The 27771-nt window shown below is 38.6% G+C and overlaps 1 protein-coding gene across 4 annotated transcripts in view; it reads left to right on the top strand.

The window, feature by feature from the left end:
• LOC124616130 (E3 SUMO-protein ligase PIAS3) overlaps window positions 1-27771 on the top strand; it is a 267104-nt gene that overhangs the window by 19663 nt on the left and 219670 nt on the right. Inside the window, exon 1 of one of the 4 annotated variants that reach the window (XM_047144401.1) lies at window positions 19599-19748. The exons of the other annotated variants lie outside the window; for them this stretch is intronic. Within the exon in view, the coding sequence (XP_047000357.1) occupies window positions 19743-19748 (6 nt within the window). The 5' untranslated portion in view covers window positions 19599-19742. Of the gene's footprint in view, window positions 1-19598; window positions 19749-27771 lie in introns of those variants that run through there. 4 annotated transcript variants of the gene reach the window in all.

Genomic DNA, 27771 nt, shown 5'->3' with positions numbered 1-27771 from the left:
TCACTCTGCTCGCAGAACAACGGCCCTTCTTGAGTCCTTCAAGTGGGACGTTATCAACCATCCACCTTACAGCCCAGACCTGGTGCCAAGTGATTATCACCTCTTCATGCATTTGAAGAAATGGCTCGGGTCACAGTGGTTTGATGACGACGAAGAGCTCAAAGATGCGGTCACAGGCTGGCTCCAGGCACAAGCGGGTGATTTTTATGCAGAAGGAATTTCAAAGCTTGTGAAGAGATACGATAAGTGCTTCAATCGCTATGGAGACTATGTAGAAAAATAGTGCAAAGATGTAGTTGTAAGATGTATATATTAAAATATTTTTATTTAACTTGGTGTATTTTTTTAAATCAACCGGAGGTTACTTTCTGAACGACCCTCGTACATATGGTTTATCTGCTGCAGAGACCCAGTTTCAAGAATGTGTCCTGAGCATGGTTCTCTGAAACACTAGTGCGTGCACCAGCATTGTACACTGTCCTCAGACCTGCAAACATAGATCTGCCTATCTATTTTTACAGAGTGGGCAACCCTTGGACCTCCATATACTTTGACGACGCATGGTTGGACAACACCACGTCACTTACTTGAGGTCTCTCATCCTTCACCACCTTCCATAGATGTTCATGACAGTAGCACACAGTCGACTAGCTTTACCATTTCCAAGATGCTCTTTCCCAGTTGCTGAGCCATAACAATATGCCCTTTTGTCAGAGTCGTAAATTGTTGAATTTCCTCATTTGTGGGATGATTCCCCATTTCTCCCTCCTCAACATACATGCATTCCTTACTGCATCACTTGTCCCCATTGCCAAGAAGCAGCATTCAATCTCGCAGAGGGCAATGGTTTTAATATTTCATCAAACCAGTGTATGCCTACCTTGACAATTTCCCATGTAGCTTTAGATCCAAGAATCTGATGTCTTTTACTTCACATATCATATGACCATTCTAAGGACGTTATTTGTGATACCTAGCAGATTTTTTTGTGGGTAAACTGAATGTACAGTGAAGAAAAAAGCTCTCAGATGAATGGCCAGAGTGTTGTCTGATATAACATGTGACCTTTCGCCTTAGAACTTTTCCTTTGTAATATTTGCAGAGAGAAACTGAAGAATCACATGACTGTATCATATGTAACTGCAGTATAATCAGCAGTTAACTGTAAATTGTAAATATAATTCACTCAACTACATTTTTCCTTTATTGTTAAGATCATAACCTTAATCTGAGACAGACAAAAACGGTTTTGTCACTATCTGGTATACTAATAAGGAGAGGTCCCAAGTGTTGGGGTTGACTTCTTGAAACCATCTTACAGTGATGTAGGTTAAGATCTCAGGTATCACACCCTGCAACTATTCAATCTGGTGGGTCCTTGTTTGCGAGTAATTGATGAAAAATTTTCAGAGTTTTATGTGATGGTCTACAGCTTTAAAAATGTAGTGTTTTACAGTCTTGTTGCACAGTGTAATGGATAAGGTACAGTTCTGTCATGCAAAAGGTTGTGAGCTCAAATCTCCAGGGGTACATCGAAATTTTTTATTTTAAAATCATTATTGAAATGACTTTGAAAATCTTTATCTAAATGACTTTGATCATTACTTTTTATATGAATTAATTGGTTTAAAGGTAATTTTCTCATTTCTTTTCCATTGTCACATCATTCTAACCATCATATTAACTTTTTCATTTGTTCTCATTTTTCTTGGTATCATTCTTTTTCTATTTGGAATCTTTTTGTTCGTGTTATTGCAGGGCAATTTACTCTCAAATCATACAGGTCAAGAATGAATGTCACACATCACTATTTCAAAGTTTGCTGAAAAAATATGTGTGAAGCTCCACATGACAGCTCTCCAAAACTACAATATTTTTATTTTCTGATGATTTGTTAAAACACTACAGATATCTCTAAATGAGAGTATTTGAAAAATGTCAAAATGAAAGGGAAAATTGAAAAATTGTAGTAAAGAAACCAAAAGTGATAGAGATCTGAATTTATTTTTAATAAATACTTTGTTCCCATACTATGAGACATGATCAATAACGTACACATTTCTGAGATTGGTTGTTTTTTAAATATACTATGAAAATTTGTATCTTTTTGCGAATTTCAAAATTATGTTTTGAAAATATGAATTGTCACAGGATGTTAACTGTCTTGAGAAATGAATAAGTGAAAGGACTGCTAACTGTCAGCTATGACATTAATGCATGAAATTCTGAAACTGTCTTAATATTTGTACATAAAGATGAAAGAATCTGAAGTTTTTTGGTTATTTAGAAATTTTCTCCAAAAACCTCATCTAGATGTTCTAAAAATTTCATGGTATGTTAGTTGGTCATCATACTTAGGGAATTTACAGTCAGAGTGGGCAATACGTGTCTGTACAAAATGTGAGAAATTTTTTAGGTAGACATAGCTCTATTCTCAAGGTCAAAAACTCATGGACAAATTGATTGCTGATTTTAAGTAAATGTCATGCAAAACTGGTACTTCTGAATCAAAATAATTGCTTTACAGCAGTATAAGTGAGTGGGGAAACAATTCATAATTTTGTTCAAAAGCATTTTGTAACCAAAATGAGATAGAGAATATTTATACCCATTTTTCTTTTTATGATATTATTCACATATTATTATTGTCTTCTATCATGATTTTACTTCTTTATGACTTTCCATGAATTAAAATTGCCTACAATGTAATAATCAACACTGCACAGTTGAAAAGAGTTCATCTGTTTCTCATTGAACTTTTACAGCCAAGGTGAATATGCACACGGACTAGGATTATCCAACAAGAGCAGTACTTGGGAAATGGGAACTGCACACTGATCTTTTGATGATACCCACTTGAAAGCATAGCAGGGCCATGACGTGTCATAAAGGAGACGGTCATATCTTGCAGCTCATGAGACATACTTATCTCTCCCACCCACCACTGATTGTCATACATGCAAGAAATGAAGTGGCTCAGTACAAAGTCTTATAATGTATACTGTGGTCTCTGCATTTCACACACAGTAACAGGCTGCACTTTGTGGAGAACCGTTCGTGCAATGTATGTGCTGCTCCATGATGCAACCCAGTTGTGAATTGATTGAATTCCTACCACAGGCTTCATAGCAGACAACTCTTTTCTCTCTTTTTTTAAAATGGAATTCCCTTAATGTACTTCAATTTAGAATTGAGTTTCATGTTACTAATGTAGATATGTTGTGTACAAATCCAGTAGCATCTCTTATAGCATCAACTGCTTTATGCTGGAGGTTAAATCTTGTTGCAAGATGTTTACAGAGACTTCCTACCCCATCACATGCACTTCTTCCTTGACCTGTTGCTGAAAATACGCATTTTCTTGTCTTAATTCCTGTACTACAGTATTGACCAAGCTCATAAAGCTGAATTAGCTTTTAAAATGAGATGCTGCACCATCCGTCACATACATATGTTCAGGAAAAGCGTGGCCGCTAAATGCTATGTCATCATGCTGACAAGAAGGCATGCATGTGCACTGTCATGAATGAGATAATCACTGACAATAGCAAAATAGTGTGATGTTCCAAGGAAGTGAGCAACACATGTGAATATTGATACTTGTGATGTATGTTAGTGGTAACTTTGAATTACAGTCTGCCAAGCAAAATACCAGTTCTCAGCAAAGTCGAAATGAACAACTAATGTGTCTGTGTTCTGGTATGTGGCTGATTTTACTTTTGCTACGACCTGTCTCTGAATCCTCATATGATGGTGAGCTGTTCCTTTCGTGACCCAATGCCTGACCTCTGTAACAAACTACTCTGGCTTTACTGCCTTCTTCACCAACTTTCCTCTGCCCCACAATGTATAGGTTACATTATTGCCAGTATCCTGAAGGTGTAATGCTTCAACAGTGATCACTTCAGTGACATGACAAATTGCACCCTTCTGCAACCAACATTTATCTTGCGGCTATTGACATACACGCAAAACCATCAGTTCCATCTCTTTGTACTTCTTTCCTGTGCCACTGCTTATGGCGAAATTAACAAGTTTCAGATTAGTGCAGTAAATGCATGTGCATACTTCCTTCACTGGCTTGCATTTTGACCATTTTTCACTGAGATAACACCAGCCTCGTTAGGACTTTGCCTGCTGCAATTTTTGTCATCATTCAGGTAATATTCCAGAGCATCAGTAAGCATATCATCTTGCTACGGATGCCCACGGTATGAATCTGGGCATGCCCAAATACCTCCTCATTCTTTATTTTACAAGCTGTTTAAACCAAGTAATGTGAGGAAGTGTGTGCATATTTTTGTATCTGATGCTTAGAGTAGCTACCTGGTATCAGTTTCAATAACAGTATGTTCTCAGTATAGATGGCTGTGAAATAGCAATACTTAGGTTTTGAAACTGCGCATCACATTTCATGTACATATCACTATCTTCAGGTTCTACACCAGGTGCATTTACATTATACACTTCACAAAGTTTTGAAGATGGTGCTTGTGTAAAACCTGTTTCAATTTCTTCCACTTTTTCATACTGTTTTCTTCTTGTGCTTCTTACCTTTCCTGGACATTTAAGGGGGTGGGGGGGTGGGGAATATAGTAGAGGCTACAGTAGAAATGCTAACATGCAACACATCAACTACTTCACACCTAGGAGTATAAACATGTGCACTATCTTCTTCAGTTTCACATTCGGATGATGGCGATCGTTCAGGTGGGTTGTCAGTAAATTTTTTTCCTGTAGTGAGTGAGTGTAGAAATTCCTGCGCAATGGGTGTGATGCTAATACTGTTACTCGAGGACCAAGATATTTCTGCATAACTCTCGCAGATTTCCCACAACTGTGAAGTGTTTTTCACTTTTCAGAAACACCACCTTCTTTTTTTTTTTTGGGGGGGGGGGGGGGGTCTACGCCCCTCACTCTTTCACTACTGTATTTCCTCACTGACATTGTATCTAACAAAAAGTTCAGACCAAACACAAAACTTGATGCAGAATGGTTTATGTGCAAGTTCTCACTCATTTGTTATAAACAGAAGAGCACTGGAAACAGTGTTGCAACATGCATATTTTACACTATGAAAAATTTTTAACACTTTACACAGAAAAGTATTACCCACAGTGTTTGCACTGACTACTAATATATTAACCAAACAATATTTTGTGTAATCCTCTGAAGTTTTCGGATTGGAGTTTTTGAGTAAACAATTCGTAAAAATGCATTTTTTTCGCAGTTTTAGTAATAAATATTTACGTAATACAGATAGCTGAAGCAGAGAAGATACTGTTTATAATTACGTCAGTGTTATCTGGTAATGTGAAGAAAAGATAGCATTCTGTGACTTTCCAAATTAGGAAAAAAATTGTTTAAGTGGAGAAATTAATTTAAATTTTCAAATATCTTTTGGGAATTCAGCCAGGTAACACTTTGTGACCTGGTTGAGTTCCCGGAAGTTATTTGAAATTTATATATGCCAGGAGAAACTCAGATCTCACAACTTAAATTTTGTATTTTTGTCTTAAATTTGTAAGTTAAAGGAAGCCTGTAAGTGTGCGGGTTTCAACTAAATTTCAATACACGAAGAGGGAGCTTTAACACAAAATATCTGCCAGGTCTCTAATACTTTTGGTTAATTAGTTTTTTCCCCTCTCTCTACTGTTTCAAGAGTGAGTTACAAAATATACAGTTTTCAAAGGGCCATACCATTTACAAAAACTAAGATAAAATGAAAATACTTTTTCTCAATACTTATGATTTAGATGTCTAATATATATTTTTTCCAGAGAAATTCATGAACACAAGTTGACATGACCTGTACAATTTGGGATGAAATCACCCTGCATTTATTCTTTTTTGTTTTACTTGTTAGTTCCTCTTTCATTTAAATCTTCATCTGTGTTAATTTTTCCATTGTTCAATTAGAATTTGTATTTTAAATGTTTCTTTGATGATTATTATCCAAAAAATGTACATTTTTTAACAAAAAAATGCATTTCTGACACGATTGTACCGATAGAAATGAGATTTCGTCTTCTGTCCCCCACCCCCCTCCTCCAACTGCTAGATAAATGAAAATAATTAAAATCACATGCACAAAGATTCCAAGTTGAGAAAGAATGCTAGGGAGTAAAAATGAGAGCAATTGAAAACGCTAATATCATGATTAAAGTGACGTGACAAAAGAATATAAATAAAAAAATTTCATTTAAACCAATTAATTGATTAAAAATAATGATCAAAATAATTTTGATAAAGATTGAAAAAGAAAAAGTTTCAAAGCATCCGAGGTGATGCGAACACACTCTTTGCTTGAAAGGACTTTACCTTAACTGTTATACTACACAACCAGGCTGTATTGCACTACTTTCTATAATTAATTTTAGACGAGGATCCTTGAGGATGGAGGGTTGCAGGGGGTGATACCTACATCACTATATAGATGGTTTTAAAAATTTGATCCCATTGCTGGGGACCTCGCCTTGTAACTTGTAAGTCATTAAGAATGAAAGTATGTGAACAAACAGGTCAAATATCTTCTCGTGTTGAGGTGCAGTGAACTTCCTGTCGCATGACGCCATTTTGTAACTTTACAGTAGTGCAGATATGAAAAAGGTAAACTGTAGGTGGCTGTGAGCTGTCAGCAGATGTAAGTAGACACAGTATGAAGAGAGGAGGAATTGCCATATACACTCCTGGAAATTGAAATAAGAACACCGTGAATTCATTGTCCCAGGAAGGGGAAACTTTATTGACATATTCCTGGGGTCAGATACATCACATGATCACACTGACAGAACCACAGGCACATAGACACAGGCAACAGAGCATGCACAATGTCGGCACTAGTACAGTGTATATCCACCTTTCGCAGCAATGCAGGCTGCTATTCTCCCATGGAGACGATCGTAGAGATGCTGGATGTAGTCCTGTGGAACGGCTTGCCATGCCATTTCCACCTGGCGCACTCAGTTGGACCAGCGTTCGTGCTGGACGTGCAGACCGCGTGAGACGACGCTTCATCCAGTCCCAAACATGCTCAATGGGGGACAGATCCGGAGATCTTGCTGGCCAGGGTAGTTGACACACCTTCTAGAGCACGTTGGGTGGCACGGGATACATGCGGACGTGCATTGTCCTGTTGGAACAGCAAGTTCCCTTGCCGGTCTAGGAATGGTAGAACGATGGGTTCGATGACGGTTTGGATGTACCGTGCACTATTCAGTGTCCCCTCGAGGATCACCAGTGGTGTACGGCCAGTGTAGGAGATCGCTCCCCACACCATGATGCCGGGTGTTGGCCCTGTGTGCCTCGGTCGTATGCAGTCCTGATTGTGGCGCTCACCTGCACGGCGCCAAACACGCATACGACCATCATTGGCCCAAGGCAGAAGCGACTCTCATCGCTGAAGACGACACGTCTCCATTCGTCCCTCCATTCACGCCTGTCGCGACACCACTGGAGGCGGGCTGCACGATGTTGGGGCGTGAGCGGAAGACGGCCTAACGGTGTGCGGGACCGTAGCCCAGCTTCATGGAGACGGTTGCGAATGGTCCTCGCCGATACCCCAGGAGCAACAGTGTCCCTAATTTGCTGGGAAGTGGCGGTGCGGTCCCCTACGGCACTGCGTAGGATCCTACGGTCTTGGCGTGCATCTGTGCGTTGCTGCGGTCCGGTCCCAGGTCGACGGGCACGTGCACCTTCCGCCGACCACTGGCGACAACATCGATGTACTGTGGAGACCTCACGCCCCACGTGTTGAGCAATTCGGCGGTACGTCCACCCGGCCTCCCGCATGCCCACTATACGCCCTCGCTCAAAGTCCGTCAACTGCACATACGGTTCACGTCCACGCTGTCGCGGCATGCTACCAGTGTTAAAGACTGCGATGGAGCTCCGTATGCCACGGCAAACTGGCTAACACTGACGGCGGCGGTGCACAAATGCTGCGCAGCTAGCGCCATTCGACGGCCAACACCGCGGTTCCTGGTGTGTCCGCTGTGCCGTGCGTGTGATCATTGCTTGTACAGCCCTCTCGCAGTGTCCGAAGCAAGTATGGTGGGTCTGACACACCGGTGTCAATGTGTTCTTTTTTCCATTTCCAGGAGTGTATGTTAAAATTTATCGTAGTGTGAAAAATTTAGAAAGTAAAAAATTTTATGTAGAGCAACATAAAGAAGCATGCCCCTGCAAGCTTAAACTAAATTATGGTACTTTTCTAATTAAAACTGTGTATAGGTTCCCATTGCAAAAGTTTCAGATATTTTGGAAAAACTTGTATTCTTTGTTGTGCTGTCTGAGGGAAACAAATTATTGTTCGTGGGGATTTCACTGTAGATATTCTCAAAGAGTCTGATAGAAAAAATGACGAAGTATTACTTGGTTCTTCCTACTTAACATCAGTTATTGAGTTTCCTACATGGGTAGTACAGGACAGCAGCACACTGATACGTAATATTTCTATAAGGCCAAGATAAATTTAATCAAATAAAAACTTTTCCTTTTAAGAATGGTCTTTCTGATAATGATGCACAGCTAGTTACAGTATATGACAAGCTCCATACAGTAATGTGAAACATCCCTCCAATATAATGCATTCAGTTAATTATTTAACAGTTTCAAATTTTAGGGAAATCTTGTAACATTTAGACTGCGATGAGGTGTATAGGGAATCTGGTGCTAATTTAAAATTTAACATATTTCGTGATACCTTTGTGAGAATATTTGAAAACAGTATCCCTAAGAAAACAGTGAAACATAATTATAAGAAACCATCTAAAAGCCGTGACCGACTAAAGGGATGAAAATATCTTGTAAACAGAAAACGGAAATGTATCTTACAGCTAAAAGGAGTTATGATCCAGAAACAGTCAAAACATTGCAAAAACTGCTGCGCTGTATTAAGAAAAGTTATTAAAAAGTCCAGAAGTATGTGTACTATGTCTGAGATTAGCACCTCTTGATAATAAAATTAAAACAATTTTGAATATTGTTAAATAGGAAATAGAGTAACCGAGAGCACAGAAAGACTGTATTTCTATCAAACTCAATGAAAAGTTGAAACTTCCTGGCAGATTAAAACTTTTTGCAGGACCGAGACTCGAACTCGGGACTTTTGCCTTTCACAGGCAAGTGCTCTACCAACTGAGCTACCAAAGGATGACTCACGACCTGTTCTCACAGCTTCAATTCTGCCAGTACCTTGTCTCCTACCTTCCAAACTTCACAGAACCTCAGTTGGTGGAGCACTTGCCCACGAAAGGCAAAGGTCCCGAGTTCGAATCTCAGTCTGGCACACAGTTTTAATCTGCCAGGAAGTTTCATATCAGCGCACACTCCACTGCAGAGTGAAAATCTCATTTTCAATGAAAAGTTTTTTAGCAAAACATCAAAAACAGAAAATATATTTCATGATAATTTTTTAAGTGTTGTAGAGAAAATAGTAGTCAGCTGTTCATTAGAAAATGCAAAGCTGTTATGGAAGAGGCAACAACACCTATACAATTTTTAAAAAAAAACTGTAATTCAACCCACCTTTCCTACTAAAATTAGGAAAATAATAAATTCATTTCAAGTAAAAGCTCACATGGAATTGATGGCGTTTCCAACAGAGTACAAAAAGCATGTTCCCAACAAATAAGTAGGATTCTCTGCCACATATGCAGTAGCTCACTGAAATAGGACATTTTTTTGGACAGACTGAAATATGCTGTTGTTAAACCACTGCATAAAAAGGGGGGTAGGTCTGATGCTAACGACTACTGCCCATTCTCACTTCTGACAGCTTTATTCAAAATTATTGAAAAAGTAATATGTGCAAGACTAGCTTCACATACTTGTGAAAATTAAGTATTAACAAAATGTCAGTTTGGTTTTCAGTAAGACTTTTCGACAAAAAAATGCTATATACACTTTCACTGATCAAATATTAAATGCTCTGAATAATCGAGCATCACCCATTGGGATTTTTTTGTGATCTCTCAAAGGCTTTACTGTGTGAATCGTGAAATTCTTCTAGATGAGCTTAAGTATTGTGGCATGAGTGGGACAATGCACAAATGGTTTAATTCATGTTTAACTGGAAGAATGATGCAGAAGGTTGAAATTAACATTACAGTAATTTGCAAAAATCAGCATAGTCCTGTAATTAGGGAGGTATCAAAAACAGTGTCCCACAGGATTCAGTCCTCGGTATTAATGACTTGCCACTGTGCATTCATGGAGGTTGCCAAGCTGGTTCTTTTTGCTGAGTGCACAAGTGTAGTAATCACACCGAATAAACAAGAATTAGCTGAGAAAATTGTATGTAACGTCTTTCAGAAAATTATTAAGTGGTTCTCTAGAAATCAACTCTCACTAAATTTTGAGAAAACGTAGTATATACAATTCTAAACAATAAATGGCATAACACCATCAATAACTATAGACTTTGAACAGAAGTCTGTTGCTAAGGCAGACTATTCCAAATTTATGGGTGAACGCATTGATGATGATAATTTGAATTGGAAGAAACACGTTGATGATCTCTGAAATGTTTGAGTTCAGCTACGTATGCTTTTTGGGTTATTGCAAATTTTGGTGATAAACATATCAGTAAACTAGCCTGCTATGCCTGTTTTCAATCACTGCTATCATACGGCATTATATTTTGTTTGTTTATCATTAAGAGAATTAGTATTCATTGCACAAAAGCATCTAATCAGATAAAAAGCCGGAGCTACCTAGTGGTGTAAAATGCCGGGGCATTTATAAGTTAGGGAAAATGTCCAAAATAAGTGTCACTAATAAAATATTTTAAGCTGATACTTTGTATTGGAAAAGGTGTTTTGCAACACTGCTCCTTTAGAGTTTGGGTAACCAGATTGAAAAAGCTGCTTGAGAGTTAGAGGAGAGTTATTAGGGCAAGTAAATTCAACTGTAAACCTAACTTATTACGTCTTTAATGAGGTCAGTTATTGGGGTATTACACAATAAAAAAAGGAACAAAATAGAAAATTATAGTCTGTCTCAAATGTCACGACATCTGCCAATAAAGCATTTTTGTAATATTTATAAATACATTTATTGTCAAGACAAATATGCCATCTGTTTAATAGATTCAGTATTAATTTTGTTATCAATAATCATTCTTCAATAACATTCTTAGATTTGAAACAGATTATGAAGTGTGTTACATTACTAAGTGATAACTTAACAACAATGTTCTTTTTATACTGGCTTATCACTACACAGCGTTCAGTGTGTGTGTGTGTGGGGGGGGGGGGGGGGGGGTGAGTGAGAGAGAGAGAGAGAGAGAGAGAGAGAGAGAGAGAGAGAGAAGAAGAGCAGAACTGTTAAAAAAGAAAATACATTATAAATGATAAGCAGCTGTCAGCATCAGGCGCCGTCTCTTGGTACAGAAAGTTGGAATTATAATTTTAAAAAACGCTTCCATCTTCTTTCATTTTGTTCTTAGTAATAAAGCAATGAATGCTATATGTAGGTTTAAGTGTAAACATTTGCTAACTATTAATTTTGGGAGTATCATCCCATCTCATATTTTAATTGGTAAATTATACATTCTAGCAGTAAAAACTTTATAAAAAGTACTTTTTTCATAAATGCCCAGATTTTGGGAATTTAAAATGGCTTTGGACAAATGTCCATTTATAAATGTCCTGCCCACCCGGGCATTTGCCTAGCCACGTCACTAAGCTCATGCAACATCATCTTGCATACATTTAAGTAACTTTGGATATTCACAGTACCTCCACAATAAATATATTCACCTATGAAATTTGTCATTAATAACCCATCCCGGTTCAAAAATAATAAGCAAACTGCATAGCTACAGCACTAGAGGAAAGGATAATCTTCACTATTTTTGGTTAAATCTGACTTTGGCACCGAAAGGGGTAAATTATGCTGTCACAAAAGTCTGGTCACTTACCAAAAAGCATTAGAAGTCTAACAGATAGCCAACCAGTATTTAAAAACAAATTAAAAGATGTTTTGAATGACAGCCCCTTCTACTCAATAGATGAATTTTTAGATACGAAGTATTAAAAAAATAATTATATCCTGTAAAGAAACCTTATGTTCAACTGACTCATTCCACATCATCGTGAAATGTCGTATTCATGATCTATGGAAAAACTATTAATGTAATTTCATGCAATAAAAGTAGTACGTGTGATTCTGCTAGTGCTGAATTATTCATGAATTCATATTGTTTGTTGACAAGTTATGATCATTGAAATAAGAGCTAACTTCTTTATTTGAGGAACACATACACAATAATCTTTGCTTGTAGTTGTCAGCATCATTTACTTCCACTTCCTTATGTAGAGACTTCACTTGCGTGGCCATAGGTGTCTTCGCAGAAATACATGTCCCAATGAATTTGCTACAAACATAATTAAGTACATTGTAGGGTGCGCAAACTTCTTCCACTGTACTTGGTATATGATCACACAGTTTTTATACTACTTTTTTCTGTTAATAAAAGGAATGTTCCATACTAAAAGTCTCAACCATGTGGAAATGCTTTTCAGAAGCTTGCAAGCTTGCTAAGACCCTGCATTTCATTCTCTGAAAGTATGCTTTATGTAGTATAATTTGTTTCTTCATGATGTTCAGTCCTTCAGTATGTTTGTAGGCTTAAGAAAAGGAACAGTTTTCACCTGTAATAACAAATTTTATTGATTTAAAGAGAGGCACAACACCGAAAAATTCTCTGCCACTAATTGGAGGCATAGATTTATTCGTTCAGAAGTTCTGCTTGCTCGCCTTTTCTTCCCCCCCCCCCCACCCAGGAATTGTACCCTAATTGGTTAGTTCCTACTATGTACATAAGTTCCGTTCAGTCTGTGATAAAAGTATAATTACTGTAGTTAAAAATGGCAATGGGCCATTAAAAGGAAATCATAAGTCAGTTTGATGATGATATCATCATCATCCCTTCAGATGTTCCAGCTAAGGACTACACACCAATTTAAATTTCTTATTAGTTTTTACTTGCTTTTCTTCCAGTATTTTTTCATCTGGTCGTTGTTTTCTCTTGCTGTCTTCTGACCGCTTCAGACAGTTTTTCACTATCCTGCGTTGGACTCCTTCCATTTTCAGTATTTTTTCCCTAAACACTTTTATATCAATTGTCCCTTCAGCTTTGTTTGTTTATTTTTTCCCAAATCCTTGTCTAGTTCATGGATCCAACTTGCTGACTTTTTATCCCACAAATACTTGAGAAGATCTTTTTGGTTCATCTGCTGCCTTACGTTCTGTATAAATGTCCTAAACATATTGATCTTTTTTTTCTCATTACTTCTCATATATTTTCTATGTTTTTCCCTGTGTTTTTATAATTAATTCATTTTTTTTCAGCCTTCCATAGTTTCTCATAGGCCTAATATTTTTTCTAATAATTAGCCCTTCACTTATGTTTTATGTATCTAAATAATAGTTTAATCGTAGACATTCACTTGCATATATGCCTTCTGACTTCACTACTGTATTGTAGTGCCTATTTTTGCATTTTGAGACAGGCTTTCTTTATTGTAAAGGTCTTTACTTACACCATACACCTTTCCCATGTTATGTATCCTTTCATCTATAACTTCTTTCAAACCATTCCCAAGATATTTGAATATTTAACAACCTCTGGTTGGCCAGAATCTGTTTTCAGAAATTTTGGTCATTTTTAATGTTGCTTAGAAATTTGTTTAAGGTTTTTATTGAGAAATTGTTATGGTGGCCATTTTTTCTGAAAGATTAATTTATATTACAGAAGAGATCACACTTTTGGAAAGTATAAAAAAGTCATCTGCAGTGAAATAATTATTCGTGCAAGCATTTATGATGTAACATCTCTGAATCAAAGAAAATTCTCTGTTGGTTAGTGGCACTTTAAAAAAATGTTAGTGTCCAGAATCAAATTAGATGTTATTCAAGTTAAGAATTGTTCATATTGTCTTAGTGTAGCATTGGTTATAGTTGTGATGAGTTTCTTTCGTATGAGAATGCTTTGCAGTTGACTTATCTTTTCAAAAAAGTGATTCACAAAACTACCATCCAAAATCTGTGACATCCGTATGTTGTAAAATTTAAGACTGTATTCAGAGTTTAAACATAGTAAGTATTCTGAACAGACTGAACACCTGCATGCGACCAGCATGGATTGCAAAAATTTTAATCATGTGAAACCTAACTTCTACTATTCTCACGTGGCATACAGAAAGCAATGGATCAAGGCGGTCAGGTAGATGCAGTATTTTTTGATTTGCAAAAGACATTTGACACAGTATGACATCAATGCTTATTATCAAAAGTACAGTTTGTGAATAGATTGAAGATTCTTTGGAAGGGAGGATACAGAATGTTATCATGAATGGACTGACAGATATAGAAGTAAATTCAGGTGTGCCCCATGGAAGTGTGTTGGAGCCTGCACTGTTCATGTTGTATATTAATAATGAGCATGTAGACAGCAGTAATAGTAACCTCGGACTTTTTGCAGATGATGCAATTATCTATAATGTCTTAAATAAGATGCACAAATATTCAGTTAAATTTCGATAAGACGTCAAAGTCATGCAAACAATGGCAACTTACTTTAAATTTTTTAGGAATTGTGAACGTCGCCAAAAAGGAAAGAAATATTATATGGTCTATGACTTTAATACCAGTGGGAGTCAATCAACTCGTACAAGTACTTGGGTGTAACAGTTTGTAGGGATATCAAATGGAATGATTACATTGTCTTTGTTGTAGACAAAGCAGGTGGCAGACTACAGTTCATTGATATAATGCTAGGAAAATGCAATCAGTTTACAAAGGAGACATACGAAACCCACGCAACTCATCTTAAACATTGCTCAAGTGTGTAGAACCCGTACCCATTATGAGTAACAGGGGATACTGAATGAATACAAAGAAGGGCAGCATGAATAGCCACAGTTCCATAGAAGTGTCATGAAGGAAATGAAACAAGTGAACTACTGACATGTGAAGATAGGTGTAAACTGTCTCACGAAAACCTACATAGAAGAGTGCATGTAGTAGACAGGAAGGCATGCTGTGTACATCTGATACTTCTTTGTGTCATTGACTACAAGGTATCAGCTTGGTGTTGAGGTACAAAGTCATACCTCAGTGAGGAGAAGAGTGGCTGGAAAAGTCAGACAGTAAGCTCCATTTAATAAACTTCACAATGTGCTTGTGGTGCACCTCCTTCCAGCCATGCATGGGAGGATGAGATCCTCCTTACTCATCTTCGCATAGGGCACAGCCCTATGAAGCATGGTTTCTTTCTCTGGCGAGAGGACTGTCCATTGTGTTGTGCATGTGGTGTATGGATCACAGAGTGCCGCATTTTATTAGACTATTTTATTTTCAGAGCAAAGGGCAGTAGCTCATTTGCCATCTATTTTAAATGAGTCAAACAAATGTGGTATGGCTGTTCTCTAAAGTTTTAGGGGGTCTTTTAATGTGTTTTCAGAGTGGCTGGCTCATGATTTTCTTAACAGTTTAAACACTGTCTTCCATGATAAGTGCTATTTTGGTTGTGCAGGGTGAATACGGGAGTGAGGGTGGAGGGGGGAGTGCTGTGCAGTTTTACCTTGAATTGCTTTTTAGCTATTTTCTCACATTCTCTCCATTTCAATCACATTCATTTCTACTAATTTTGTATAGACACTAATAATACCACCTTTTTCAAACTGTACAGAGCAAAAATATTAAAAGGCAAGGGTGACGTATTTAATATTAGTCATTACTACCACATTAAACTAGATGGCAGTTATAAGAGTTGAGGGACATGAAAGGGAAGCAGTGGTTGGGAAGGGAGTGAGACAGGATTGTAGCCTCTCTCCGATGTTATTCAATCTGTATATTGAGCAAGCAGTAAAGGAAACAAAAGAAAAATTCAGAGTATGTATTAAAATCCATGGAGAAGAAATAAAAACTTTGAGGTTTGCCGATGACATTGTAATTCTGTCAGAGACAGCAAAGGACTTGGAAGAGCAGTTGAACGGAATGGGCAGTGTCTTGAAAGAAGCATATAAGATGAACATCAACAAAAGCAAAACGAGGATAATGGAATGTAGTGGAATTAAATCGGGTGATGCTGGGGGAATTAGATTAGAAAATAAGACACTTAAAGTAGTAAAGGAGTTTTGCTATTTGGGGAGCAAAATAACTGATGATGGTCGAAGTAGAGAGGATACAAAATGTAGACTGGCAATGGCAAGGAAAGTGTTTGTGAAGAAGAGAAATTAGTTGACATTGAGTATAGATTTAAGTGTCAGAAAGCCTTTTCTGAAAGTATTTGTATGGAGTGTAGCCATGTATGGAAGTGAAACGTGGACGAAAAATAGTTTGGACAAGAAGAGAATAGAAGCTTTCAAAATGTGGTGCTACAGAAGAATGCTGAAGATTAGATAGGTAGATCACATAACTAATGAGGAGGTATTGAATAGAATTGGGGAGAAGAGGAGTTTGTGGCACAACTTGACTAGAAGAAGGGATTGGTTGGTAGGACATGTTCTGAAGCATCAAGGGATCATCAATTTAGTATTGGAGGCAGCGTGGAGAGTAAAAATCATAGAGGGAGACCAAGAGATGAATACACTAAGCAGATTCAGGAGGATGTAGGTTGCAGTAGGTACTGGGAGATGAAGCAGCTTGCACAGGATACAGTAGCATGGAGAGCTGCATCAAACCAGTCTGTGGACTGAAGACCACAACCACAACAACAACAATACCACCACATTACACAGTCAGCTTACAAAAATAAACATTTTAGTTGCTATTGTTATGAAAAATACTAAAATAAACATCTCACATATTTTAAACACAACATTGAGTGCATTAGATATATGCATTCATTGTTAACTGTTTGAGATGTGTATATATTGCTGCAAACAAAATAATTCAAGCACTTGGTTGTCTCAGTTCAGCCTAGTGGAGTGAAAAGTTAATTTTCAGTAATAGGTTGAGAAAACTGTCACAGTGGTATCCATCCTTTGTATCCTGTGCCAAATGTGATCTGTATTATTTGTTAGGTATGTTGACAGTTGTTAAACCATCAGATGTAAAACTCGCCATTGTGGTAAGAGATGTTTCATCTTATCACTCTATTGTAAAAGGCACACTGATGCTCAAAGTGCCACTCTCTTTCTGTCATAGCATCTTCTCATCTTAAGACTTATCATTTTTGCCGTGCTATAAAATTTTCGTGGTTAGTCCTTGTACGAAAATTATATATTAGTTCTTCTGTTTATGATTTAGAATTTCTGGGTATTAACAGATCCATCAGGCTGTTTTGGAAATGATGCAGAAATTCTGAAGGGGAGGAGAAGTAAGAATTTTCGGGTTTGCTAGTGGCATTGTAACTCTGTTAAAGACTGCCAAGGACGTGGAAGAAGAGTTGAATGGCATGGATAGTGTCTTGAAAAGGAGACAATAAGATCAACAATTAGAGTGAAACAAGGGTAACAGTGTGGTCAAGATTAATGGGGCAAGTCTTAAGGAATTACACTAGGAAATGAGGCACTTTTGCTATCTGGGGGAGCAATATAACTGACAATCGCTGAAGTAATAAAGAGATAAAATACAGGCTGGCAATAGCAAGAAGTGCTTTTTTGAGAAGAGATATTTTATCACTAAATACAAGTTTAAATGTTAAGAAGTCTTTTCTGAAAATATATCTTTGTAGTGTAGTCTTGTACAGAAATGAAATGTGCTCAATAAACTGTTCAGACAAGAAGTGAACTGTAGCTTTTGAGAAGTGGTGCAACAGGTGAATGCTGAAGATTATATCGATAGAGTGGACAAGTAAGAAAGAGGTACGTAATTAAGTTGGGGATAACAAAGTTATTGGCCCGATTTGGTTAAAAGGAGGGACAGGTTACGTTCTGAGACAACAAAAATACTTAGTTTGTAAAGGAGTAAAATGTGTGGGATAATAATTTTAGAGGAAAAGAAGGGCTGGATTGCAGTAAGCGGGCAAAGTTGGATGTAGGTTGCAATAGTTAACACAGAGGTGAAGAGGTTTGCGCAGGGCTGGAGAACTGTATCAGACCAGTTTTTGGACCGGAGACAACAGCTACAACAAGGTATACAAAACTTCTTAATTTCAAAATGCGCTCAGAAACATTTTAAGCCACTTAGGTTTGTTTTTAGGGAATAAAGCATTAATGAAAATTCATTTAATAAAGGCAATGGAAACATTTTATTGCAGTTATACACTTGTTCCTGTGTTATCTTGAAGACTGAAAAGATGTAACCTACAGAAGACATTAAAATTAGAAACAACAGTGTGAACCATTGTGATGCTCAACTGCTACTGCAGCCATAACTGGAGGGGCTGAGGATTTAAATACTGTTTTGAGTGTATGGCGGGTAAAAAAAACAGAGAGAAATTTGAATCGGGCTTATACTCATAATTGCTTGAACAGATAGCTCCTGTTTGTGAAAGGAAAGGGAAATCTACATATAAAGAAAATTATTACTTCAATATTGTGACTGAGGAATGGCCACTGAAACAGGAATGACTACAGGAAAGCTGATAGGAAGACAACGTTAAAATAATTGAAACTATGGGATTCAGAATTTTGTAAAATTCCTTCTTTGAGATACAAATTGAAACACTGAAATGAAAAGATATGTGTATGTCTACTGCTGTGCATGGAAGGTTGCTGTAAACCTTGAGTGAAGAGAGGTGCAAGGTACAAGAAATAATTAGAACGTAATGGGTTACTACTACATCTGAATCATACCTAAGAACTGAATCTTGACTGTTATTTCATTGTTAGTGATCAACATCAGCAAATACAAACATCAGATTTATTACAGGTGACATGTACATCAGAATAAATTTTTTTGTATGTGGGTTCATATTTGTAATAATACATATGAAGATGAAATCTGCAGGAAAAATGGATTTTCTAATGTATTAATGAATGTTCTTGCATCAGTGTAGCTGCACCAATAGTCTTCACCATAATACTTACTGTATTTCCTCTTTTTGCAGGAAGTTTTATTTAAAATCATAACGAGTTTGATAGCTCAGTGCCATATTTTTTTTTTTTTTTTTTTTTTTTCCCCCCCAAAGGCTCTTAAACTTCAGCTACTATTTGTTGGTTGTATGTACTCTTTTCCTTTGTGCTCCACCCAGAATATTATATAGCTTCTCTCGGATACTGCTAAAGAACGTATTTCCATTAAAAAATTTAAGGATGTTAACCACACAGAAAATTACCACATAAATGTCTTTTTATAACTCACAAAATATCTTTTGTGATCTTGCCCATACTTTTTTTTTGATAGGACAGTAATGAGATTTTTCCTTCCTCCTGTAACTTCATTCAACACACACAGTTGTCAATTTGCTGCAGCAGTGCTCTCATCAGTTACTTTGTATAATAGCTTGGTTACCTTTGTCACCAGTGATTTACTTCAAGTGTGTGAGTGAATGCTGTCTGCAGCCTCCATTTTTCATTTGAGCATGGAGACACTTCTAATGACTTTCTTATCCTTGGGTGTACGTCACTTCAAACTTTTAATGTAGGCTAAGTCTTCAAAAATAATTTTAGTGAATGAATGTCAACTAATACAGTGAAGGGATCTCTCTTTATTTTTGCCTAAGTTATGTTTTCAGACCTGTTGGTGGACGTAGCAGCATTTGCTATCTGTTGGGGCCATCCTCATATTTATTTTTTTCAGAAAAGAGGTGTTTGAATGTTGCTGATGTGCAGTGTCCAGCAGCTCTGATGCAGGTAACAACTACTACGAAATTGCTTGAGAAGCCTCTCTGTAAAACTACAATCAGTACACAAACATGTCCTGAACTGTCATTAGGAGTATTTGTATTTAATGGGTTATATGACATTGTGATTGCATAAATACTTTGAAATAGAAAGGAAAGACCATTGCTACAATTAATATAATTTTTTCTAGAAGTGATGAGGTGAAATATCTGAAAAGGGAGGTGGGCATATTTTTGAAATATTCTGTGGGGTATTATATTGTATTCCAATAAATACCATTAAATTTATAATAAATCAGCGACCCCCACCCCAGCGGTAAACAGCTTGTCTGGTGTAGCAGTAATTTTGCTTACGAGCCACTGCATAGTGTTTATAATTAAAATTAAGAAAACAATGCTAGATAACTAGATATCACATTCTTGACAGCGGTAGCTCACTCTGTCCTTGTGCTGCAGTCAGACTGCCTTACACCTACCCCTTGCAGCCACAAACCTTCCTCTGGAATCGGCCAGTTTAGTAGTGAAAACTGTAACAAAATCTCTAATGTAGTTTCTGAGATAAGGTCGAACACACAGACAGGAACTGCGTAGTGGGGACTGTAATTTATGTATGTATAGATAGAAGAAGGTAGGTAATACAGATTGTTGTGTCTTTGTCACCTGATGTTAGATCTTACTGAATAATAAATGAAAGAAACATACAGACCTTTTTAAAAAAAAAACAAAAAAATAAAAAATGAAGAAAACACGCTGTGTGCTTACAGGAGGTGGTACTGGTCGGTTCTAGGAAAAGAAGTCCTATAGATATAGGTCTGAAAACATACAATAGTGTACGTCGCATCATAGGGCGCTCCAGTTTTGAACCATTATGTGCAGCCCCCAAATGCTAACCCATAGAAAGCAGTGAAGTTTAGTCTTCTTCGGGATGTCTCGATGTAGACAGTGCTGGGCAGTGATAAATACTCTCCTCCAGACATGGCTGTACTTCAGTGGACATGGAATTTTATTTATTGTTGGCTGCAGCAGCACTTTATAAGGCTTGGCCATGTATACCATTATATCCTACGAAGCATTTGTCTGTTGCACTGCAGGAGTGCTCAACATGGTTATCAGTCATTTTCACACATATATGGTCTTCCTCCTTAGAGAATCACAACCTTGTGTGGACACACTTGGCTGCCCCCATGTTTGGTTACTTACATGGGACACACAGTGTTGTAATGGGTGCACTTCGTTGATAAACGTGTAATACATCAATGCCTTTAATTGTGCTTGTATTCAGAAATCAAATGGATGAAAGTCAGTTGAATGAGAGACCATGCTTGCTGAAACTCCTACACCAATCCATCACTTTTTTTGTGTATTATATCTTGTCACAGGGGACATAGAAATTGGAGTTGTGTCCTGTCATACAAAGCCAGATCCATTCTGTCAAAAGAGAAATGTTCTGTAATAGTGCAGGTAATTTAGTGCACAGAAATTGGTGTTACACAGCACCTGGTGTTATGCATCACCTGTTGATTTGTCATTTACAGTATATAGTCATATGTTCCTGTCACCTAAAATTCCTTCCCTCAGACATACTGATACTAAAGTGAAACTGATGTCCTGCTTCCAATATTGCATGAGGGTTTGCAGCTGCCCTCATGTGATTATCATGATGATTTATTATTCATTCTAATTAAATCCCCCCACCCCCTCATTCATAAACAAAATGCAAATTGTGAACTTTGTATCTTCACTGTTTCAGCTTTGAATCTATTCACAGAAGAGTAATGTGGGATATTGGCCTTTTGGCCAGAGAGCTCACAGCACACAGTGATGCAGGTAAAGTAACTGTTGTGCAGAATGATTTGTGACGCAAGAGTGTGATTTATGCTCTCAGGGGCCGCAGTTCTTCTCAAAATTGTTTCTTTGTGATTTACTTGTTGTCATTCTTGCTGCTGTGTATCTGTGTGAGGTCAGTCACACAATCCTGTCTCCGGTCTGTTGATAATTTTTATTGGATCGCTGTTAGTGGTACTGGGTTTTAAGTATCTGAAACAAAATTCAAGATTAATTCTTCAGATTGGAATAGCTGAAACCATTTTCCTTGACAGCTATAAAACCATTGAAACTATTTTCTCTCATAAATATTTTCAGAGGCCCAATGTGCTCAAGTATTTGATGATAATTGGTCAAGCAGTAATGCAGCATGTGCATAGCCTTTATGTTGACTTTGATTAGCCCAATTATAGGATCTAGTGATGTGCACACTGATGCTTATAAATAAATAGTAATGTCTTGGACAATATGTTAGTCATAAATTCATGCAGTCTCACGGAATCTAAATTCCTGTAAACCTCTTCATGGAATAACAAGACTCCTTGTCTTGGAGGAAGCATAAAAAACAAGTAGTCACTCCTGCAACATTAGAACATGAAAACTATTGACGTGGGTATTCTAATTAAATGGGCCGGCCGGTGTGACGTTCTAGGCACTTCAGTCTGAAACCGCGTGACCGCTACGGTCACAGGTTCGAATCCTGCCTCGGGCATGGATGTGTGTGATGTCCTTAGGTTAGTTAGGTTTAAGTAGTTCTAAGTTCTAGGGGACTGATGGCCATAGATGTTAAGTCCCATAGTGCTCAGAGCCATTTGAACCATCTAATTAAATGCTGGGGAAAATACATTTTAATTCTTTAATAAGTATTGCAGCCATTTATAGAGCAGATGCTACTTCAGAAACACCATCTCTCGTCTTTCCAAATATGGAGATCAGTTTACTTTGTCCAATAAAACTCAGTGCAGCAAACATTTTCTAATAGTAATAAGTGCACTATTTAAAAAAAATTATTGTTATGTCACTGGCTATGTATAAGAGAGATCCAAATGGCACCCACCTATCAGTTTCTTTCTGTTTCACAAGAAAAGTTGCCTGTTGAACCATGCTCACTTCCTTCAGGATCTGAAATATCTTTCTCTCTCACATGCGCTTGCATTCCACATATCCATCCAAGACTATTTTGTAAACCACTCCTTATTTCTTTAAATTTATCCTAGTCATTTTATTTTCCTTCTTTCTGTTAGTCAGTGATTGCATCTGCTCTCACACACTGCTCTCATCTTTCATTGATCCATCTAGCATATTTTTTCCACCCTTCATCATGTGCACTTCTGAAAACTGGCTGGACTTTCTCAGTCTACCTTCCATGTTGTCTGTGTTTCAGCACCATACAGGACACTTCATACAAAATATTGTATGAGACTTTCCCTCAAATCTTTTCCGTATTACTACTGCAAACTATTTCCTTACAAAATGCATCTTCCATCATTGCTGTCATAATTCCAGTTTCTGTGCTGCATTTCAATTTCTATTCTGCTTTGTACGTATTTGAAGTTGTGCACATGTGCTTCTGTTTCTCTATTCAAAATTATCTTTAGTATGTTCAGTTTCCTCCCCCTGCCAGTACTATTGTTTTTTTTTTTATATTGATTTTCTGTCCATGGCTCTTCTCCTTTATTGACATCCGCTGTTTTATAGCACTCATTTTCATGTATTACTTGAAGGACCATGTTGTCTACAAACCTCAAACACAATATTCTTCTTTCTCCACTTTTTACCCACCATCCAGTTGCAGCTAGCTATTGTGTGCTTATATGCTGCAGCATACTGCAAATATTACGTTAAAATTACACTGTTTATTTTCAGATATGAGCGGGAAATTACACTAAAATCATTCCATTTCTCTTCAAATTCTCTTGCTGATATGCAAATAAAATGGATGAAAAATGTTTGGTAGCTCTCTCTCTGTGCTAATTAAAAAACCAGTGTCGCGTGCTGCTGAAATGATTGTCAGCCGTGCTTCATCAGCTCAGAAGAAAACATGGTTGTCTGTTGTAGACTGCGCTTTCTCTGATGTGACATCATCCCTTCTGGCACTGCAAGTGCCAGGTCAGTATTTTTCTTTTAAATTGGATGTAGTGTTTACATCCATATGATTACTCTGCTATTAACAGTAAAGCGCCTGGCATAGGGTTCAATGAACCACCTTCAAGCTCTCTCTCTACCATAGCACTCTCGAACGGCGTGCAGGAAAAACGAGCGCTTAAATTTTCCTGATTTCTCTACATATTGTGCAAGTATAGAGAATGAGGGATTTTTGAGGAGCTGTGGTTGTAACTGCGCAGTGACTGAGTGGTCTAGCACACAGACTGGCAATGTGTTGACTTGGGTTCGACTTGTGCTGTTACCATCTCCTTCTCTCTCTCTCTCTCTCTCTCTCTCTCTCTCTCTCTCTCTCTCTCTCTCTCTAAACTATTAACTATAATATTTAAATAAACTTCACAGTTCACTTTATATACGTAAAATTACAGGGTTGCCACAATCTGTGGCAATCAGGGAATTTCAGACGTTTCAGGGAAATTTGGAAAAAAAAGGAAAAAAAAAAAAACACCACACTGGAAAATCTCGTTTTTTGTCTCAGTGGTTGAAATGGTTTGTTTACTGAGATGTAGTGCATCGTCACTGGCTGCGTGCAGCTGAGTACGTGCGTCGCGTCCCTTCTCCCTCATTCTTACTTGTCCCCCTTTCTACTACTCCCCTCAGCTTGAAGTCAGTGCTGCCACCACTTCTTGCTACTTATCCTTGCTAGCAGCTTCCAACAAGAGATAGGGAGGTGCAAGGAGTGGTTTGTTTGGATCTGATTCTCAGAAACTGTTGATGTAGCAGCCGGAGCCAGTGGTCATGTTTGCATGAGCTTTGTCTTGAGTGATTGTGTGTGCGGTCTCATTTTCTGACACAGGCTATGGCCAAAAATTTAGTTGTGAGAAAGTGATTGTCTTTTCTATGTGCCTGTCTGGGGCTCAGCGATCATCTTTATAGTGAGTTGCTACATATCCTCATTAGTATTGATTCTTATAGTATTTGCACGAGTTATCTGTTGCATGGATTGATCATCACCGTCTCATTTCATTAACATAGTGTCGGTGACATGTGAATAGCAGGCCACACAAGTGGACTTTCATGAGGGGCTATTTCTATGGGTATTCTCTAATGGATCAGGCCTGCCAATCTGAAGCCCATCGTTTCCCATTAATGTGCAGGTCCTGCCCTTCGGATCTAGTCTCATTGATTTGCCCGCAGGCTGGGTTTGTTTTTGTGTGGCGTAATGCGATGGATTTTAGTGATATATCCATGGATTCAGGACAGTGGTGCTCCTCGGCAGGTCAGAGGCCATGGGCGATGGATTTCGGGAATTGTGACTGTCTTACTGCAAGTACATTGTACACTGCAGCATTTTATAGACATTTTATTTAGTCTGGTCCAATTTTGACACTTCGAAAGGTGTTTGTATATTAGAAAGTATTGACGATAAGAAGAAAATTGTGACAGTCGCTGGTAGTTTGCACGCTATGTACTTGTGTATTCCTTGAAAGAAAACTCACACAATACTGGTAAAATAATAGACATAATATAGTGGGTAACAACCAACAATGACAAACATAGTAAAACCAACATTTTATTGGGGGCCACCTACAGTGTTGGTTTATGAAACTCTTCCCCGCTTTATACACTTCTCTCAAGAGGCCTATGTTTTCTGAGATTATTTCTGAAATTGGTGAAGGTATTTTAAATCTGTCTTGCAACTTCAGGGAAATGCGTATTTTTGTCAGCAAAAGTGTTGAGTTTTATTGAAATAAAATAACATTAGTGGTCTCAATGAAACATATATACCATTAGCTTGCTTTCTCCATCCTAAAACAGTTCATTACAAAAGATGTTGATGTTAGTACTTAAAATTTTTGCTCACATGTTTAAAAAATGCAGAAGTCCTTCCATTTTTTTGTCAAATTACATCATTACTTATCCTTGCGACCTCAAACTTTGTCAGGGAAAAATGCTAAAACTTGTCTGGAAATCAGGGAATTTCACTTGGGGTAAATTGCGGCAACCCTGAGTTGAATATATTCAGTTTAATTATGATTACTACCCTTGTAAGTCAGAAGGGTATATGCTATGTGGTGGTAAAAAAAGCGAGGATACAAGGAAATGTAATAAGAGGGTTGTCTGCAAAGTAAGTTCCGTTTGTTTATGTAAAACAAACATATACAGATACAGAAATAATATTTATTGTACAAAAATCTACAACTGTTAAACTACTTTTCTACATAGCTTCCGAAATTTTGTAGGCACTTGTCATAGCATGGTACTAGTTTCTATATGCCTTCTTCATAGAAGGTTGCCGCCTCTGTAACATGGGGTAACATGTTCTTTCAGCTCGTCATCATCGTTGAAGTGCTGACCGCCAAGGACAGATTTTAGGTGTAAGAAGACATGAAAGTCGCTAGGAGCAAGGTCCAGGTTGTATGGGGGATGATCAAATGCGTCCCAGTGAAATGCCTGTAAGAGTTGTTTGGTCACATTCGCCATGTGAGGTCGGGCAAAGTTTTTGAAATTTCAGTTTTTCAATAACAATTTCAGGAATTAGTGATTGTGAGATTTGCGGAACTTCCATAGCAAGGGCACTAAGTGTAAACTTACGGTTGTGCTTAATCTTCTCTTCAATTGTGTGAACCAGTTCATCAGTAACCACAGACGGGTGTCCACTTCGTTCTTCATCGTGCACTTGATCACACCCTTCATTGAACAGTCTGACCCATCTCCTAACCATTGAATCACTCATAACATTTTGTCCATAAACCTCACAGGTTTTCCGATGAATTTCCTTTGGTTTAACTTTCTTTGCATTTAGAAAATGAATCACAGATCTGATTTCACACGTGGTGGCATTTTCAATTACGGCTGACATTATAAAGAAGCACTACAAAGCACACGTCGACAGCAGCGATCTGAAAATGGCGTATGTCTTCTCGTAGAATCAGGGTAACTGCCGCACAAGCTCGGAAATGCGATTGTAGTGCTGCCGAGAATAGAAATACACTCCTGGAAATGGAAAAAAGAACACATTGACACCGGTGTGTCAGACCCACCATACTTGCTCCGGACACTGCGAGAGGGCTGTACAAGCAATGATCACACGCACGGCACAGCGGACACACCAGAAACCGCGATGTTGGCCGTCGAATGGCGCTAGCTGCGCAGCATTTGTGCACCGCCGCCGTCAGTGTCAGCCAGTTTGCCGTGGCATACGGAGCTCCATCGCAGTCTTTAACACTGGTAGCATGCCGGGACAGCGTGGACGTGAACCGTATGTGCAGTTGACGGACTTTGAGCGAGGGCGTATAGTGGGCATGCGGGAGGCCGGGTGGACGTACCGCCGAATTGCTCAACACGTGGGGCGTGAGGTCTCCACAGTACATCGATGTTGCCGCCAGTGGTCGGCAGAAGGTGCACGTGCCCGTCGACCTGGGACCGGACCGCAGCGACGCACGGATGCACGCCAAGACCGTAGGATCCTACGCAGTGCCGTAGGGGACCGCACCGCCACTTCCCAGCAAATTAGGGACACTGTTGCTCCTGGGGTTTCGGCGAGGACCATTCGCAACCGTCTCAATGAAGCTGGGCTACGGTCACGCACACCGTTAGGCCGTCTTCCGCTCACGCCCCAACATCGTGCAGCCCGCCTCCAGTGGTGTCGCGACAGGCGTGAATGGAGGGATGAATGGAGACGTGTCGTCTTCAGCGATGAGAGTCGCTTCTGCCTTGGTGCCAATGATGGTCGTATGCGTGTTTGGCGCCGTGCAGGTGAGCGCCACAATCAGGACTGCATACGACCGAGGCACACAGGGCCAACACCCGGCATCATGGTGTGGGGAGCGATCTCCTACACTGGCCGTACACCACTGGTGATCGTCGAGGGGACACTGAATAGTGCACGGTACATCCAAACTGTCATCGAACCCATCGTTCTACCATTCCTAGACCGGCAAGGGAACTTGCTGTTCCAACAGGACAATGCACGTCCGCATGTATCCCGTGCCACCCAACGTGCTCTAGAAGGTGTAAGTGAACTACCCTGGCCAGCAAGATCTCCGGATCTGTCCCCCATTGAGCATGTTTGGGACTGGATGAAGCGTCGTCTCACGCGGTCT

The sequence above is a fragment of the Schistocerca americana genome, chromosome 5, assembly GCF_021461395.2.
Source record: "Schistocerca americana isolate TAMUIC-IGC-003095 chromosome 5, iqSchAmer2.1, whole genome shotgun sequence".
Classification (NCBI taxonomy): domain Eukaryota; kingdom Metazoa; phylum Arthropoda; class Insecta; order Orthoptera; family Acrididae; genus Schistocerca; species Schistocerca americana.
Note: the sequence above shows the minus strand (reverse complement) of the source record. Positions and strands in the feature narration are given on the sequence as shown.